At 42.6% G+C, this 16,943-nt stretch overlaps 1 protein-coding gene across 1 annotated transcript; it reads right to left on the reverse strand.

The window, feature by feature from the left end:
• Window positions 1–2,046: 2,046 nt before the first annotated feature.
• Window positions 2,047–15,249, reverse strand: LOC140205389 (ferritin heavy chain-like). Its single transcript, XM_072272981.1, has 4 exons — window positions 14,990–15,249; window positions 9,968–10,114; window positions 8,613–8,738; window positions 2,047–2,464 (listed from the first exon to the last, which is right to left on the reverse strand). Exons 1-4 carry the CDS (start codon window positions 15,239–15,241, stop codon window positions 2,309–2,311), a joined length of 681 nt encoding a protein of 226 aa, XP_072129082.1. The 5' UTR covers window positions 15,242–15,249; the 3' UTR covers window positions 2,047–2,308.
• Window positions 15,250–16,943: the final 1,694 nt, after the last annotated feature.

Genomic DNA, 16,943 nt, shown 5'->3' on the forward strand with positions numbered 1-16,943 from the left:
CTCAGCAGGCTAGGCAGTATCTGAGGAAAAAAACTAATTCAATGTTTTGGGCTAAGGACTGGAGAAAAAATGATGAGGATTTAAAAGGTGGCGGGGGGTGGGGGGGAGACCTGACAGTTGAAACCGGGAGAGGGAGGAATGAAGTAAAGAACTGGCAAGTTGATTGGTGAAAGAGATACGGGGCTGGAGAACGGAGAAGACAGAAGGCCATGGAAGAAAGAAATGGGGGGAGAAGCACCAGAGGAAGGTGATGGGTAGACGAGGATATAAGGTGAGAGAATGGTAAAGGAAAGGGGGTGGGGCATTACTGGACATTTGAGAAATCGATGTTTATGCCACCAGGTTGGAGGCTACCCAGGCAGAATATAAGATGTTGTTCCTCCAACCTGAGTGTGGCCTCATCGCGACTGTAGAGGAAGCCATGGATTGACATATCAGGATGGGAATGGGAAGCGGAATTACAATGGGTGGCCACCGGGAGATCCTGCTTCTTCTGGCGGACAGAGTGTAGGTGCTCGGCGAAGCAGTCTCCCAATCTACGTCGGGTCTCACTGATATACAGGAGGCCACACCAATTAACAGCACATAAGAAATCTTGCATATTGGAAATCTAGACAAACACACACAAAATGCAGGACCCTTCCTGATGAGGGATCTCGGCCCCGGATGTCGACTGTGTATTCATTTCCTCCAGCATTTTGTGTGTGTTGCACCAGTTACAGGAGTTACTTCTTCTAGAATAGTCACAGTGGCTTGTGAATTCTTGTATGCTGTCTGGAACTTACATCTTGGTAGGGTCACCCATCTATCAAGTACAGTCTGGTGGCTGCCCATGCATCAGCCTCCCCACATTGAACAAAGTCACACATAGTAATTTTCCATTAAGGAAATCCACCATAACATCCTGAATTATGTCCTGTGATGATCCCAGATCAGTCTCTACAGCCACAAGTAGACAATCTCTTAAAGGCTTGGACTATTTTCTAACTGGGGAGAAAGTTGAAAAATCAGAGGTTCAGAGAGACTTGGGTGTTCTCGTACAGGATTCTCTAAATGTTAACTAGCAGGCTGAGTTGGTGGTAAGAAAGACAAATGCAATGATAGCATTCATTTCAAGAGGACTAGAATACAAAAGCAAGGATATAATGCTGAAGCTATATAAGGCATTGATCAGACCACACTTGGAAGTATTATAAGCAGTTTTGGGCATCTTATCCTAAGAAAAGATGTGCTGGCATTGGAGAGAGTCCAGAGGAGGTACATGAGAATGATCTCTAGGAATGAAAGGATTAACAAATGAGCGTTTGATAGCTCTGGGCCTGTACTTGCTAGAGTTTAGAAGAATGAGTTGGAGGGATCTCATTGCAACCTATTGAATTTATTTATATCTGCATTTGCACAGTTTGTTTACAGTTTATAGTTCCTGATGTTTACAGTTTACAATTACTGTTTTATAGATTTGCCAAGTATGCCGTAGAAAAAAAAATCTCAGGGTTTGTATGTGCTGACATGTATGTATTCTGATAACAAATTTTATTTTGAACTTTGAAAATTGAGGGGTCTGGATAATGTGAATGTGGAGAGGATGTTTCCTATAGTGGGGAGTCTATGGCCAGAGGGCACAGAATTGAGGGATGTGCTTTTAGAACAGAGATGAGGGAAAATTTCTTTAGCCATAGGATGGAATTTATTGCCATAGACAGCCATGCAGGCCAGATCATTGGGTATACTTAAGGCAGAGGTTGATAGGTTCTTTGTTATTAAAGGCATCAGAGGTTACAGGGAGAAGACAGGAGAATAGAGTTGAGAGGGATAATAAATCAGCCATGATGGAATGTCAGAGCAGACTTGATGAGCCGAGCAGCCCAATTCCCATGTCTTATGGTGGTATGATCATTTTTGACTTGAGTGATTGCATACTACTACTACTACAGGAGTTAATCCTGCAAATCTACCCTTCCTGAATAAGGACATAACTGCCATATTCATGCACTGACTAAGATCTTCTCCTGATCCAACAAAAACAGCAGACAAAGTGGTCCAGTTTATCAGGTTTTATTTGGAAACAGATGGCAACATGTTCTACACACAGTATTTTTCAATGTTATCTTTAATCTGGCCCTACATTAACCAGGATTAGATTGGCAACAATTGTTCTAATTTAACAGTGGGGGCACTGGGATCTACCGCACCACATCTCTCAGGTGAATATAGGAATCTTTTCTGTAGATTTGGAAAGATTTGCAGAAAATGAGAAAAGCCAAGCACAGGGCATTCCCTAAGAGGATGCATTTATCAAAGCATGTCATTAACTGTCCCCACCCAGAGAGTGCTTGTCGAACAGGTACTCTCCCATACCATCCTCAGGAGCTCCCAATTTCTTCAGGTTGGTTATGTGATCCCCAAGCTTCTTAATGGCTATGACTTGTTCATTCAAGTAGTTTGCCTCCAAGAACTCGCATAGCTGTAACAGGAAGAAAACGTAACCATGAGGAGTTTCTCAACATCATCGCTTAATTCATCCAACACGGGAAACACAAACTCCAAAACCACCACATGCTATGACTGTTAGGAGTATCAATCACTGCTCTTTTGACTGAATCAGAATCAGGTTTATTATCACTGGCATGTGAAGTGAAATTTGTTAACTTAGCAGCAGTAGTTCAATGCAATACATAATCTAGCAGAGGAAAATATAATAATAATAAATAAACAAGTAAATCAATTATGTATATTGAATAGATTTAAAATAAACATGCAAAAACAAAAATCTCTATAATTAAAAAAAAAGTGAGGTAGTGTCCAAAGATTCAATATCCATTTAGGAATCAGATGGCAGAAGGGAAGAAGCTATTCCTGAATTGCTGAGTGCGTGCCTTCAGGCTTCTGTACCTCTGACCCAATGGCAACAGCGAGAAAAGGGCATGCCCTGGGTGCTGGAGGTCCTTAATAATGGATGCTGCCTTTCTGAGACACTGCTCCCTGAAGATGCCCTGGGTACTTTGTAGGCTAGTACCCAAGATGGAGCTGACTAAATTTACAATCCTCTGCAGATTCTTTTGGTCCTGTGCAGTAGTCCCTCGCCCCCTCCATACCAGACAATGATGCAGCCTGTCAGAATGCTCTCCACGGTACATCTATATAAGTTTTTGAGTGTATTTGTTGACATAGCAAATCTCTTCAAGCTCCTAATGAAGTATAACAGCCTTCTTTATAACTGCATCGATATGCTGGGACCAGGTTAGCTCCTCAGAGATCTTGACACCCAGAAACTTGAAACTGCTCACTCTCTCCACTTCTGATCCCTCGAAGAGGATGGGTGTGTGTTCCTTCTTCTTACCCTTCCGGAAGTCCACAATCAGCTCTTTCGTCTTACTGACGTTGAGTGCAATGTTATTGCTGTGGCACCACTCCACTAGTTGGCATATCTCGCTCCTGTGCGCCATGTCATCACCATCTGAGATTCTACCAACAATAGTTGTATCATCAGCAAATTTATAGATGGTATTTGAGCTATGCCTAGTCACACAGTCATGGGTATATAGAGAGTAGAGCAGTGGGCTAAGCACAAATGCCTGAACCGCATCAGTGTTGATAGTCAACGAGGAGGAGATGTTATCACCAATCCGCACAGATTGTGGTCCTCCGGTTAGGAAGTTGAGGATCCAATTGCAGAGGGAGGTACAGAGGCCCAGGTTCTGCAACTTCTCAATCAGGATTGTGGGAATGATCGTATCCTGACATAGGTGTTTGTGTTGTCCAGGTGGTCTAAAGCAGTTAAGATTGCATCTGCTGTTGATCTATTGTGGCGTTCAGCAAATTGCAATGGGTCCAGGTTCTTGCTGAGGCAGGAGTTCAGTCTGGTCATGACAAACTTCTCAAAGCATTTTATCACTGTAGATGTGAGTGCTACTGGGCGACAGTCATCAAGGCAACTCACATTATTCTTCTTAGGCACTGGTAAAATTGTTGCCTTTTTGAAGCAAGTGGGAACTTCCGCCCATAGCAGTGAGAGGTTGAAAATGTCCTTGAATACTCCGGCCAGTTGGTTGGCACAGGTTTTCAGAGCCTTACCAGGTACTCCATTGGGACCTTCTGCCTTGCGAAGATTCACTCTCTTTAAACACAGCCTAACATAGGCCTCTGAAACAGAGATCACAGGGTCATCAGGTGCAGCAGGGATCTTCACAGCTGTAGTTGTATTCTCCCTTTCAAAGCAGGCATAGAAGGCGTTGAGTTCATCTGGTAATGAAGTATCACTGCCATTCATGCTATCGGGTTTTACTTTGTAAGAAGTAATGTCTTGCAAACCCTGCCAGAGTCGTCGCGCATCCAATGTCGCCTCCAGCCTCATTTGAAATTGCCTTTTTGCCCTTGAAATAGCTCTCCGCAAATCATACCTGTTTTCTGGTACAGGCCTGGGTCGCCAGAGTTGAATACCACAGATCTAGCCTTCAGCAGACAACGTAGCTCCTGGTTCATCCACAGCTTTTGGTTTGGGAATGTACAGTAAGTCTTTGTAGGCCACACTCATCCACACAGGTTTTAATGCAGCATACTCATCCAAGTTTGAAGAAGACTGGTGAGACAAATTTCAAGTTCTAAACTTCTCACAAATCAGATTGGTTATCATGTCTCTGAACCTCTGTATAAGCAATCTTCTGATATCTCTCACTGGCACTCCTCTGATTTTAATCACTATCTATCAGTGTTAATGTGCCTTTATTTGTCCTTAAGAATGTATTTATTTTCAAATCTTTCTCCCTCTACTACTCTTAGTATGTTCCTTAAAGGACAGCTCGACTGAGCTTCTGTTCATCTCAGGTTCATACGGCACAGAAAATGGTCCTTTGGCCCAACTTGTTTTGGCTAACCATCTAGCTATACTTACCCTTTAGAAGCATTTGGTCTGACAGTTTCTGTGCACATCTCATCTGAAATATTACATCCAAGCACTTTTAGCTTCTATTAATTTCTATGTGTAAGAGAGCCATCTACTGATCAAAAAGTATAAACTTTTTCATAAACATGAGAAAATCTGCAAACGCTGGAAATCCACAGCAACACACGCAAAATACTGAAAGAACTCATAGCAGGAGCTATGGAAACGAATTAACAGTCAACGTTTTGAGCAAAGACCTTCTTCGGGACTGAGTAGGAAGTGGTGGGGGGGGGGGAGATGCAACAATAAAAAGGTGAAGGGAGGGAAAGGAGGCTAGCTGGAGGGTGATTTGTGATGCCAGGTGGGTAGGAAAGGTAAAGGACTGGTAAAGAAGGAACTTGATAGGAGAAGAAAGTGCACCACAGAGAAAGGGGAGGAGGAGGGGACCCAGGTAGAAGTGATAGGCAGGTGAGAAGAGGTAAAAGATCAGAATGGGGAATAAATCTCTTTTACAGAAGGGAGAAATCAGTATTCATGCCATGAGGTTGGAGGCTACTCAGATGAAATTTAAGGTATTGATATCCTGCTACACATAAATATATTTATGGAGAGTTACAAAACATTGAAGTTCCAACTGGATCTTTGAATATATAAATATTGCTAATGTAATTTTATTTATTAAATATAAAACTGGGCTCTATCCCAATTTGTGCAAAAATAAACCAAAATTGCCTGTAAATTCAGTGGGCTTTGAACCAAAATCCCTATGATCGAAAGAAACACACTTTGATGGTTCTGTCCTAATATGTGTTTGGTGCAAAATTTTATTTGATATTTTGCCAGACGCCAGAATTAAAAAAAAATCTACATAAATTCCAAGGTGCAGTTTGCTCACTTGGGGATGAGACCAGTATATTTTAACCTTAAGATAAATATCAATAAGTCATAGAGCACTATAGCACAGAAACAGGCCCTTCAGCCCATCTTGTTCATGCTGTTCTGTCTCATCCCATCAACCTGAGCCTGGACCATAGCTCTCTGTACCTCTCCCATGCATATACTTTTCCAAATTTCTCTTACATGTTGAAATAGAACCTGCATCCACCATTTCCACTGATAGCACATTCCACGCTTTCACCCTCTGAGTGAAGATGTTCCCCCTCATGTTGCCCTTAAACATTTCACCCTTCATCCTTAACCCATGACCTCTAGTTCTAGTCTCACCCAACCTCAGTGGAAAAAAGCCTACTTGCATATACCCTATCTATACCCCTCATAATTTTGTATACTTCTATCAAATCTCCTCTCATTTTCCTATAATGTAGGACAAGGATTCCCAACCTGGGGTCCATGAACCCTTTGCTGAATGGTATTGGTCCATTGTATAAATAAGGTTGGGAACGGCTCCTCTAGGGAATAAAGTCCTAACCTATTCAACCTTTCCCTATTACTCAGATCCTCAAGCCCTGGCAATATCCTTGTAGATTTTCTCTGTATTTCAATCTTATTGATATACTTCCTGTACATAGATGCACATAAATACTCCAAATTAGACCTCACCAATGTCTTATACAAGTTCAACATAACATCCTACTTCCTGTATTCAATACTCTCACTCTCTCACTTCTGAAGGCTGATGTGCCAAAAGAGCTTTTTACGACCCTATCTACCTGTGAGACTGTTGTGTATATAATTTTTTTTATTATTTGAATAATCTTGCATTAATGTATGTGTGTGTGTTTGTGTGTGTGTGTATATATATATATATATATATATATATATATATATACACACACACACGCACAAACATATAGGTTAAGCATTTTTGGTTCATTTCAATAATTCATTATGGGTTATACTGTACGTATAAATACGCGAATTGCCTACGTCATTATGCTACCAATTGATAAATGCGCACCTCGCTTAAAGTAAACCCGAAGTTAGACTCACGTCTTCCTCTAAATGAGTTTACTATTTTGAAGTTACAAAACATAACAGACACCACTTTCAAACAATTGTGGATCTGTACTCCCAGATCCCTTTGTATAGGCAACAGACATAATAATAATAATAATACTTTGTTTCTTGAAAATGGAAAAGCTTCTTTATACACTTCAAATAATCAAGAAGTGCCAAATTCACTACATGGCGCAGAGAAATTTACTAAGGAGAGCAAACTGTTGAGGAGGTTTCAATCATTGGTTTTATTACCTGGTATTTAATGCAGAGTAACTGATGCGGGACTGGCTTTTGTAAATTATTGATAGGAAATTCAGTCCAGGTTTTGCTCTATTGTGTGTAACTTTTGCCTACCTCTCATGAGAGAAACGATGTGTGCTCTCCTTCCAGGTTCATTGTTGGTAATCAAGGCTGGGGGGAATTTAAAGTATACTCTTCCAAGGTGAATGACATCAGGCAGAATTATAAAATTTCTCTTCCAACATTTCTACAGATGTATCGTGGAGAGCATTCTAACTGGTCTGGTACGGAGGGGCCACTGCACAGGATTAGAAAAAAACTGCAGAGGCTCGCAAACTCAACCAGCTCCATTACAAACACTAGCCTCCCCAGCATCGAGGACATCTTCAAAAGGTGATGCATCAAAAGGCAGCATCAGTCATTAAGGATCCCCATCACCCTGAATATGCCCTCTTCTCATTGCTGCCATCTGGGAGGAGGTACTGTCTGGGACGACACACACTGCGTATGCTGGTCCTAAGGGAAGGGCACTGCATTGGAACGGCCTCTCTTTCTCCCTCAGTGCTGTCAGAGGATGATACCAAAGTTCTGGGTCTGCGATTTATGAATTGGACCGTGGTTCGCTTGGATTTTTTCTGTTTTATGTTTTTGATATTCTGTGTTTTCACCCATTCTTTCTTGCTTCCATTTGCACTACAGGTATTTGTGTTTTTGTGAATGGGGGGTGGTGGTTTGAAGTTCCAGCTGCTGTGCCAGTTGCACAATCTGTTTGTTTTTGTGTGGAGGGGGGTTGATGCTTTTCTTTGCTTCATGGCTGTCTCGAGAAGATGAATTTCAGAATTGTATACTGCATACATACTTTGATAATAAATGTACCTCCAACTCGTGCTTTAGGAACAGCTTTTTTCTCTTCACCATCAGATTTCTGAACGGACAATAAACCAACCCACAACCAGTACATCACTATCTTCTTCATTCTCTTTCCCCATGTCACAACATATTTGTGATTCTGACAAGGATTGATAAATGTATGCTGAGAACCACGGTCCAATTCATAAATCACAGACCCAGAACTTTGGTATCATCCTCTGGACTTTTTTTCTCAAGCTGTTTCTCAGTTCCCCTTTGAACGCATCTGTTGAAATTGCTTCCTTGAATGTTCAACCAGAACATTCCAGATCTCAAAACATTTTTATTTTCACTGTTATGGCTACTGTTTTTTTTGCCAGTTATCTTAAATCTGTTTCTCCAGAATTGAGTCAATTGGAGTACCTCTGAAGCAACAAAACAAAGTGCTGGAAGAACTCAGTGGCTCATACAGCATCATCTGTGGCAGGAAATAAATACTCAATGTTTCAGATTGAAACCGTGTTTCCTGATGATGTCTCCTTGGACACCACCTTCAGGCCTTTTACTCTCCATAGACCTTTGCATTTCCAACTGCTGCCTTTGAATACTCCTCCAAACTATGCACAATAAATTTGAGCAGAAAATCACTCTGGCCATGATTTGATGAGGTTTACATACTTACATTTGGATCGTTCTGTTCACTTGCCAGCTTGTGCAGGTTCAGAATGCTTTGATTGACCTCTTTCTCAAGCTCCAATGCATGCTCCATTGCCTCTAAGCCGCTGCCCCATTCATCCTGGAAAGGTTTCTGAAAACACAAGAAGCTTCACAGCGTCCAATAGAATGTATGATTGGGGCTCTATTAACAAACAGGTTCCGGCTCCACCGCTGACACAAAGTGCCTGTACTGTGTAACATGTATAAAATCTATATCACTTGTGTCAGCTAAAGCTCCTCCCAACCTCTTTCAACAAGAATGATAATGGCAAATAATGCTGCCATATACAGACCCTTCTCCTATTCACAAATAGAAATTAAGTAGAAAAGGCCATTTTGATCTTTTGTATCTGTTCTACCATTCATTAAGAACATGGCTAATCAGAGCTGATGTAATTCCAGTAAGAAGACATTACTGTTATTCTCAAACTCTCTTGCATAAAGTCCAATGTGCTATTTGTGTTCCTTATTACAATCATACAGCATTCATCCTAACATGCTGACTGCATTGTCCAGTGAGTTAGTCCCATCTACCTGCATTTGGCCCACAGCCCTCTAAACCTCTCCTATTCATGTCCTTATCAAGATTTGCCCACCTCAACCCACTGGCAGCCCACTCCAAATACACACCACCCCTTGTGAGAAGAAGCTGCCCCTGATGTCCCACTTAAATCTCTTGCCTCTGGCTTTAAACGCATGCCTTCTTGTTTTTAACACCCCTCCCTAGGAAAACACTACGTGCTTTCACATTGTGTGTCCCTCATGACCTTGTATACCTCTGCTTTCCCTGCACTTTCCTCTAAGAGGGCCACAACGTTGTCATAGGGTTTGGAGGCTTGCGTGCCTCTATGTCCCGGAGAGCTATGTTGGCTGGAGTCAGGGTCTTGTGCTTTGGCTCCTGGTAGGGTCACCCATGCCAAGCAGGTCAAAGGGTAGAAGCCAGACTCAGAGTGGTCCACAAGTCCTCTGGGTTTGGGGGTTCAGCTCAGGGCTAACAACCCTGACTTATCAAAAAGCAATTGTTATGGAAACAGCAATGAAGAACCCTTCTGTACAGACGGAGATAGAGGATCTTCATTGCTTCCCTAAACACCAGCGGCATAACGGACAGTAAGTAATTAAGTTACCCGCACTTTGACTTCAGGGATTCAATTGGATTGACACACAGGTCACTCTGCACACCAACACTATTACCGAAGTTATACTGAAAGTGACTTACGATCACCTATCCAACACCCTCATCTTGTAAAGTTATTCTTATTTCAAAAGATGGGATGAGAAAAGTGATGAAGATGATGGGGATACTTCTCTCCCACTAACCTTGATATCATACAGGACAATGCTGCCTCCACGCATATTCTGAAACTCCATCAGCTTCTCAGCATGCTTCTGCTCTTCAGCAGACTGCTCCAAGCAAAACTTGGCAAAGTTTCTCAAAGCAACATCGTAACGGTCGAAGTAATATGACTGAAACAAAAACAAGCAATGTTGGTACTGTAAATTTAGTGGGACGAGTCACATAAAGCCTTGCGGCTGTAACTGCAGCTTAGTCAGTAGGAAGATTATTGGACAACTTTTGACTCCTCACATCTTCCGCCAAGGACGGTCCCAATCTCAACTCCAAAAGGCGGAGGCTAGCAACCCCATCCCGTAAAACCCTAGAGCTACTGTAAGGCCAATAGACCTCATCCCAGGAAGAGGAAGGATAAGCATAGACCAAGATGAAGGTCTACACCTGGGGACAACTTGAAAGACTGGGCCAGGACAGAGGACTCTGGCGAGCTGCTGTCAGCGGCCTATGGCTCAGTAGGGGTGATGGGCTTAAGTGAAGAGGTTTGATTATCCACAGCCCTTCCAGCATCATATGTCAGGAGGATAATGGAAAACTGTCCATCTGTGTGGGTGAGTAGACCTACAACACTGAAGAAAATCATAACAATCCTAGATAAAGCCTATTTCACTGGAGCACCAATATCACCCTAATTTTTTACACACTCCATCACATTGCATTGTAGCATCTAATAAACCTACTGCAATCACAAGTACTTCAACGGTATTTTCCACAAGTGCAACCACCACAGGACAAGGGCTGATGATGCTTGCCAAAGGCATCAATCCTGTCCTTCTCCAAGTTGAATACTATCCTGGCTTGAGGTAAATTGTCTGATTGCTCCTCTGTCACTGGGTCTTAACCTGGAATTTCTTATGCAACAACACTGTGGAAGCACGCTCACTAAGTAAGTCAGTACTTCATGTGGCAAACTACCATCACCTTTTCAAAGGGAATCAGGAATGAGGATTACATGTTGTTCCTGCCCCTGACAACTGTAGCTCCTGAATATCATACGTAACGTTGTCAAAGTGCACACCACTTTGGGATAACCCATCTTCCTTTCACTGTTGTTGGTCAAGATCCTAGGAATGTGTACAAGGTGATAAGAGGCCTAGACCAAGTGGATAGCCAGACACTTTTTCCCAGGGCAGAAATGGCTAAGACGAGGATGCATTATTTTAAAGTGTTTGGAGGAGAGTTTAGGGGGGATGTCAGAGATAATTTTTACACAGAGACTGGTAGTTGTGTGGAACACCCTGCCAAGGGTGATTGTAGAGTCAAATGTATTAAGGACATTTAAGAAACTCTTAAGTAGGCATATGGATGATAGAAAAATGGAGGGCTATGTAGGAGGGAAGGGTTAGAGTGAGTTAAAAGGTCAGTGTGACATTGTACACTGAAGGGCCTGTACTGTGCTGTAATACTTCATGAATCCTAACCAGCACTCCTGTGTTTCTATCTACAACCAGAGCACCCAACCAGCTTCTTAGCACTCCTAAAGATAGTTTACTGAAGCTCAGCTGTAGCACTTTCTCCTCTGAATCAGAAGGTTGTGGGTTTCAGTCCCTGTATTGAGTGTACTATCCATTGTTGAAAATGTCTTCTTTCAGATAAGATGTTAATACTCATCTGCCCTCCAGGTGGTGTATTTTTTAATTCACTTTCAGAATGCACACCCTCATTTATCATATTTTTGATAAGAGTGTTGGTTGTTGGTTAAGTTCTATGATTTGATCACAGCAATGACAAGTCAGGATAGTGTGTTACATGGAGGGGAAGATATTCCCATTCTTTTGTTGTTTGTGCCCTTCCTGCTGATTGAGATCACAGCTTCGGCAGTTGCTGTAAATGACACAAAGTGCAGACGCAGTGAAATGGTGGTGGAGAGAATGAATGTTTATGGTGGTGGATAGGGTGCCAACCAATTATTGTTCTGGGTAGGTACAAGCTTCTTGAGTTATGATGGAGCCATACACATCCAAGTTAGTGAAACATTCCAAATGTGGAAGAGCTTTGAGGTGTCAGGATATGAGTCAATTCTCTTGAAGCTGTGACTGGTCCATTTGAATTTCTGGTCAAATTTGGCCTCCAGGGTACTGATGAAAACTCAGTAAGTAATGCCATTAAATGCCAACGGTAAATGCTTTGAATCTCTTGTTGGAGATAGCCATTGCCAGACACTTTTGAAAATAATCCAATTGGTACAATTTTGAGAAAGAGCAGGATTTTTGCTCCCAGTGTCCTGGACAATATTTCTCCTTCAACTTCCAATACTAAAAGCACACTAATACTCCCATGCTGCTGTCGGGAGCATGTTATGCATAAATTAGCTAAACTGCTTCTTATATTACAAACAGTTATTAACCATTACTATAATATCGTTCAGTGGCACTGCATTAATTGTGGAAATTCCACAATCTTCACGCTAAATAAACTTTAATCTTCTTGGCACTGAAAGTTGACATATGACCCTATAGGTGGTAATAACTTTGGTATGTAGCATCAATTATGCACATGACATCGAATACCTCAAAACAACTTTGTTGAGTTTACCTCTGGCTCGCATTTTAATAATCCAAAATGTTTGTTCAAAAATGGTAATTTCAGACATCTAATTCGGTAATTGGTCTTCAACTTAAAAGGTTAAGTTGCTCTTTCTTTAAGGATGATGTCTGTAGTATATTACATCTACTTTTAGTTCAGGTGTCTAGGAAACAGCATTTGCTTCTGTCATCCTGTTCATTTTTTGCAAAGATAGCCACTGAGCTTGGTCTCAATCTCATCCGAGAATTATCTGTTGCCATAGTTTCTATTGAAAATGTTTTATTTGAAACAAATGCTCTGTTACATGTCACTTCTAAAGTAATTGCTCACACTTTATTTTTGTATTTGTAAAATGGTGGCCAACTGTTTCAATTCTAATCCTCATTTCTGTTTTAACATTTCGGTTCATGGTCTCCTCCTGGCATGTTGAGGCTATTCTCAGGGTGGAAGAGCAGCACCTAATATACTGTCTAGGCAAGATGTTGGAGCAGAATTAGCCAATTCGGCCCATCAAGTCTGCTACATCATTTCATCATGTCTGATTTATCATGCTTCCAACCTGATGGTGAGAACATTGATTTCTCCAACTTCTGGCAACTTTTTTTTTCTTTTTGTCTCCCCCCTTCCATTCCCCATCTGGTCTGTTACCTCTTCTCCTCACCTGTCTATCACCTCCCTCTGGTTCCCCTCCTTCCTTTTCTCCCATAGTCAACTCTCCTCTCCTATCAGATTCCTTCCTCTCTAACCCTTTTCCTTTCCCACCCATCTGGCTTCACCTATCACCTCCTAGAAAATTCTCATCCCCCTCCTCCCACTTTTTTTATTCCAGCATCTTCCCCCTTCCTTTCCAGTCCTGATGAGGGGTCTTGGCTTGAAATGTCAACTGTTTATTCATTTCCATAGATGCTGCCTTTCCTGCAGAGTTCCTACAGCTCTTTGGACCTGCAGAATCCTTTGTGTTTATGATTTGCAAAACCTGTTGGATTGCAGTAGAATGGGTCATACAGCACAGAAACAGGCCTGTTGGCCTACACAAGTCTGTACTGACCTTCAAGCACCCATTTACAACAATCTCATTTTAATCTCCCCATATACGCTGATGTCGAACTACACACCTGGGGCAATTTACAGAGGCCAATTAACCTCCCAGCCTGTATATATTTAGGATGTGGGATGGAACTACAGGATAAATTCATTCAGATATAGGGAGAATGTACAAACGCCACAGAGACAGCACCAAAGGCTAAACCGGAGTTGTGATGCTGTAAGAAGAGGGGTGAAACCTGGGCCACGAGCCAAGACACTATGGCAGTCGATAGTATGAATTGATAATGGTGTTGAGAGGCAATGTATTGAATTTTAAGGAGTGACATTTAGATTATATGAGCATATACGATGCATAACACTGCTGGGATTAGGTGACATTTTGTATTTGTATCTTCCTGGAGTTATTGAGACTGTATGAAAGGATTAGAGCAGGGTTTCCTAAACGTTTTTATGCCATGGAGTCTATTAACTGAGGAGTCCATGGACCCCAGTTGGGAACCCTTGGATTAGAGACACTATGCAGCCTTTATATTCTTGCTTCACCACTTAATTAGTGTTGGAGAATGAAGGGAGATTTGATAGAGGTATACAAAATTATGAAAGGTATAGATATGGTCAATGCAAGCAGACTTTTTCCACTGAGGTTAGGTGGGACTAGAACAAGAAGTCATGGGTTAAGGGAAAAGGTTAAATATTTAAGGGGGGATTTGGAAGTGCGAGGTTCGATAAGTACTTCAATATGAGGGGTATGGTGGGTTATGATTCAGGCTCAGGCCGATAGAACGAGGCAGAATAACCTGGTGATTGTTTGGCATGTACTAGACCGGCTGAAGGGCCTGCTTCTAGGTCGTGGTGATTTATGGCTCTATGTGGGCTATGCTGGATATTCCTGCTGGTGTGCGACGGTTTCCCTACCAGGATATAATGTACATTGGTGGATTTTGTTAAGTGGAACGTGTCCAGTCTCTTTACTGGGATGGTCAGGTTTTCCCTGCTGGTGCTCAGGAACTATGGTCAAATTATGAGGTCCTGTTTTCTCCGCTGGTATCTTTCAGTAAATGTGATAAGATTGTCTAGTTCTTCCTGCTGGTATTCGGGAAGTATGTTGAAATTATGAGGTCTGGTTCTCCCTGCTAGGACTTTTCAGAAAATGTGGTAAGACATTCTCGTTCTCCCTACTGGTATTCGGGAAATATGTTCAAATTAGGAGGTCCTGTTTTCTCTGCTAGTATTCGGGAAGTGTGGTGAGACTGTCTAGTTCTCTTGCTGGTATTAGGGAAATGTGTTCAAATTAATGAGGTCTGGTTCTCGCTGCTGGGATTTTTTCAGGAGATGTGTTAAGACAGTCTAGTTCTCCCTGCTGGGCCGGGAGTCTGTGACCACCCCGCTGGGGAGTGAGAACCTGTCTTCTCTCTCACCATGGACAGGTAGACGTAGAAAGCGCTGAGCTCCTGATTGATCTGCTGGTTGATCGCCTCCTCGCACTCCCTGGAATAGTTCTGGCGCACCGAGTGACCGTGGCTCTGCCCGCACTGCGCTGCTCTCCGGGGCTGCCCCCGCCCCTCGGCCCAGAGCGGCGGGCCAACCCTGCACTGGAGGCGACAGGGCAGGCCCCGTTTCGGGAACAAGCCCACCGCCACAGCCGGCCACGCTCGCCACAAGCTCCCCATGGCGTCGCCAACGACAGCCCGCCGTCTCACAACACGGTCCCTGATTGGCTAGTCCTTGTCGGCGCACCACCATATTTGGAAGGTCGTAGGGAATGGGACCCTGCGACCGCCATCTTGAGAGTGGCAGCTAATTCTTCAACACCGCTTTCCTTTCCTTTCCAGTCTTAGTGAAGGGTTTCGACCCGAAAAATCGACTGTTTATCTCCCTCCGTGGAGACTGCCCGATGACTCTAGCATTCCTTTCCCCGCCGAATTTTGCCAGAATTTGAATGCGGTGGCCGCGCTGAATCTCCCCCAGTCCGCCAGTTCGGTCCTGATGCAGTGTGACTCGACCCGAAACGTCCACCGATATTTATCTCCAGCATTTTGGCGTTTTATAATTCCGCTCCAGATTCCAGCTTCTGCAGTCTCTTGATCCTCCATTTTAGGAGCTCAGATGCGGGGTCGCCATTTTGAGTGTGGCCCTGGAAGTTCCAGGGCAAGTCCTTGAGGTAGTGGAAGTGAAAATGTTTTGCACTTTTCCAATCGACATAAGACTAGCTATGAAGGGGGCATCTAAAGTTCAAAGTAAATGTATTATCAAAGTACATATATGTCGCCATTTACAATCCTGAGCTTCATTTTCTTGCGGGCATTCACAGTAGGTACAAGAAACAGAATACAGTCAGTGAAATTCCACACCCAACAGGATGGATGAACGGCCAATGTGCAAAAGACAACAAATTGTGCAATACACGTTGAACACCCCTAATCCAAATTGCTTGGGGCTGTAAGTTTTTTTGGAATATATAATGAGATAGCTTGGGATCGCCATCATTTTCAACTCTGAATTTATGTGCTACCAATAAGCAGTCAATGTCATCACACATGTGTACGGATGCAGCTGTTCAGCGTGATTTTCATCAGCGATGATCTTTCAGCAAACTCATCAGTGCTCATTCTTTGCTTCTTTGTGATCAGCAGATGCTTTATCACCGCCAATCTTTAAAAAATTAACGCCTTTTCTTAAAATTCTGCAACCGACCTGCTGAATATTCATAATTATCTTAAAATTTCAGTTCATCGTGATAGGTTTTCACTTGTGTCATGATCAGTGTACCAATAAGCAGTATATGCTCACTCCCAACGCTGATAAATCCACTCTCTATAAACAATCACGATCTTCAGTTTTCGCTTTATGCAGTGTTTCTATTTTTCATTAGCTTCAGCAAATTAAATATGTGAGGTCACTCCTTGGAACTGTCATGTGCAGAAACCTACACATTGCGTGGCAACCTTCCCAGCGCCACGAGGAATTCTCCATTCATGACATTATGTCAGCGCTCAAAGGAATTTTGGTTTTTGGAGGTTTTCTGATTTTCGAATTTTGGATAAGGGGTACTCAACCTGTACAAAAAGAGAAAGACATGATAATAATAATAGTAAATAACTAATCAATAAATGTCAAGAACATGAGATGAAGAGACCCTGAAAGTGAGTCCATAGGTTGTCGGAACAGTTCAGTGATGGGGCAAGTGAAGTTGAATGAAGTTATTCCCTCTGGTTCAAGAGCCTGATGATTGAGGGATAATAACTGATCCTGAACCTGGTGGTGTGAGTCTTGAGACTCCTGTACCTTTTTTTTTGATGGCAGCACTGAGAAGAGAGCATGACCTGGTTGGTGGGGGTACCTGATGATCGATGCTGCTTTCCTGTGACAGTG

This window comes from Mobula birostris, chromosome 11 (genome assembly GCF_030028105.1).
Source record: "Mobula birostris isolate sMobBir1 chromosome 11, sMobBir1.hap1, whole genome shotgun sequence".
NCBI classification, from domain to species: domain Eukaryota; kingdom Metazoa; phylum Chordata; class Chondrichthyes; order Myliobatiformes; family Myliobatidae; genus Mobula; species Mobula birostris.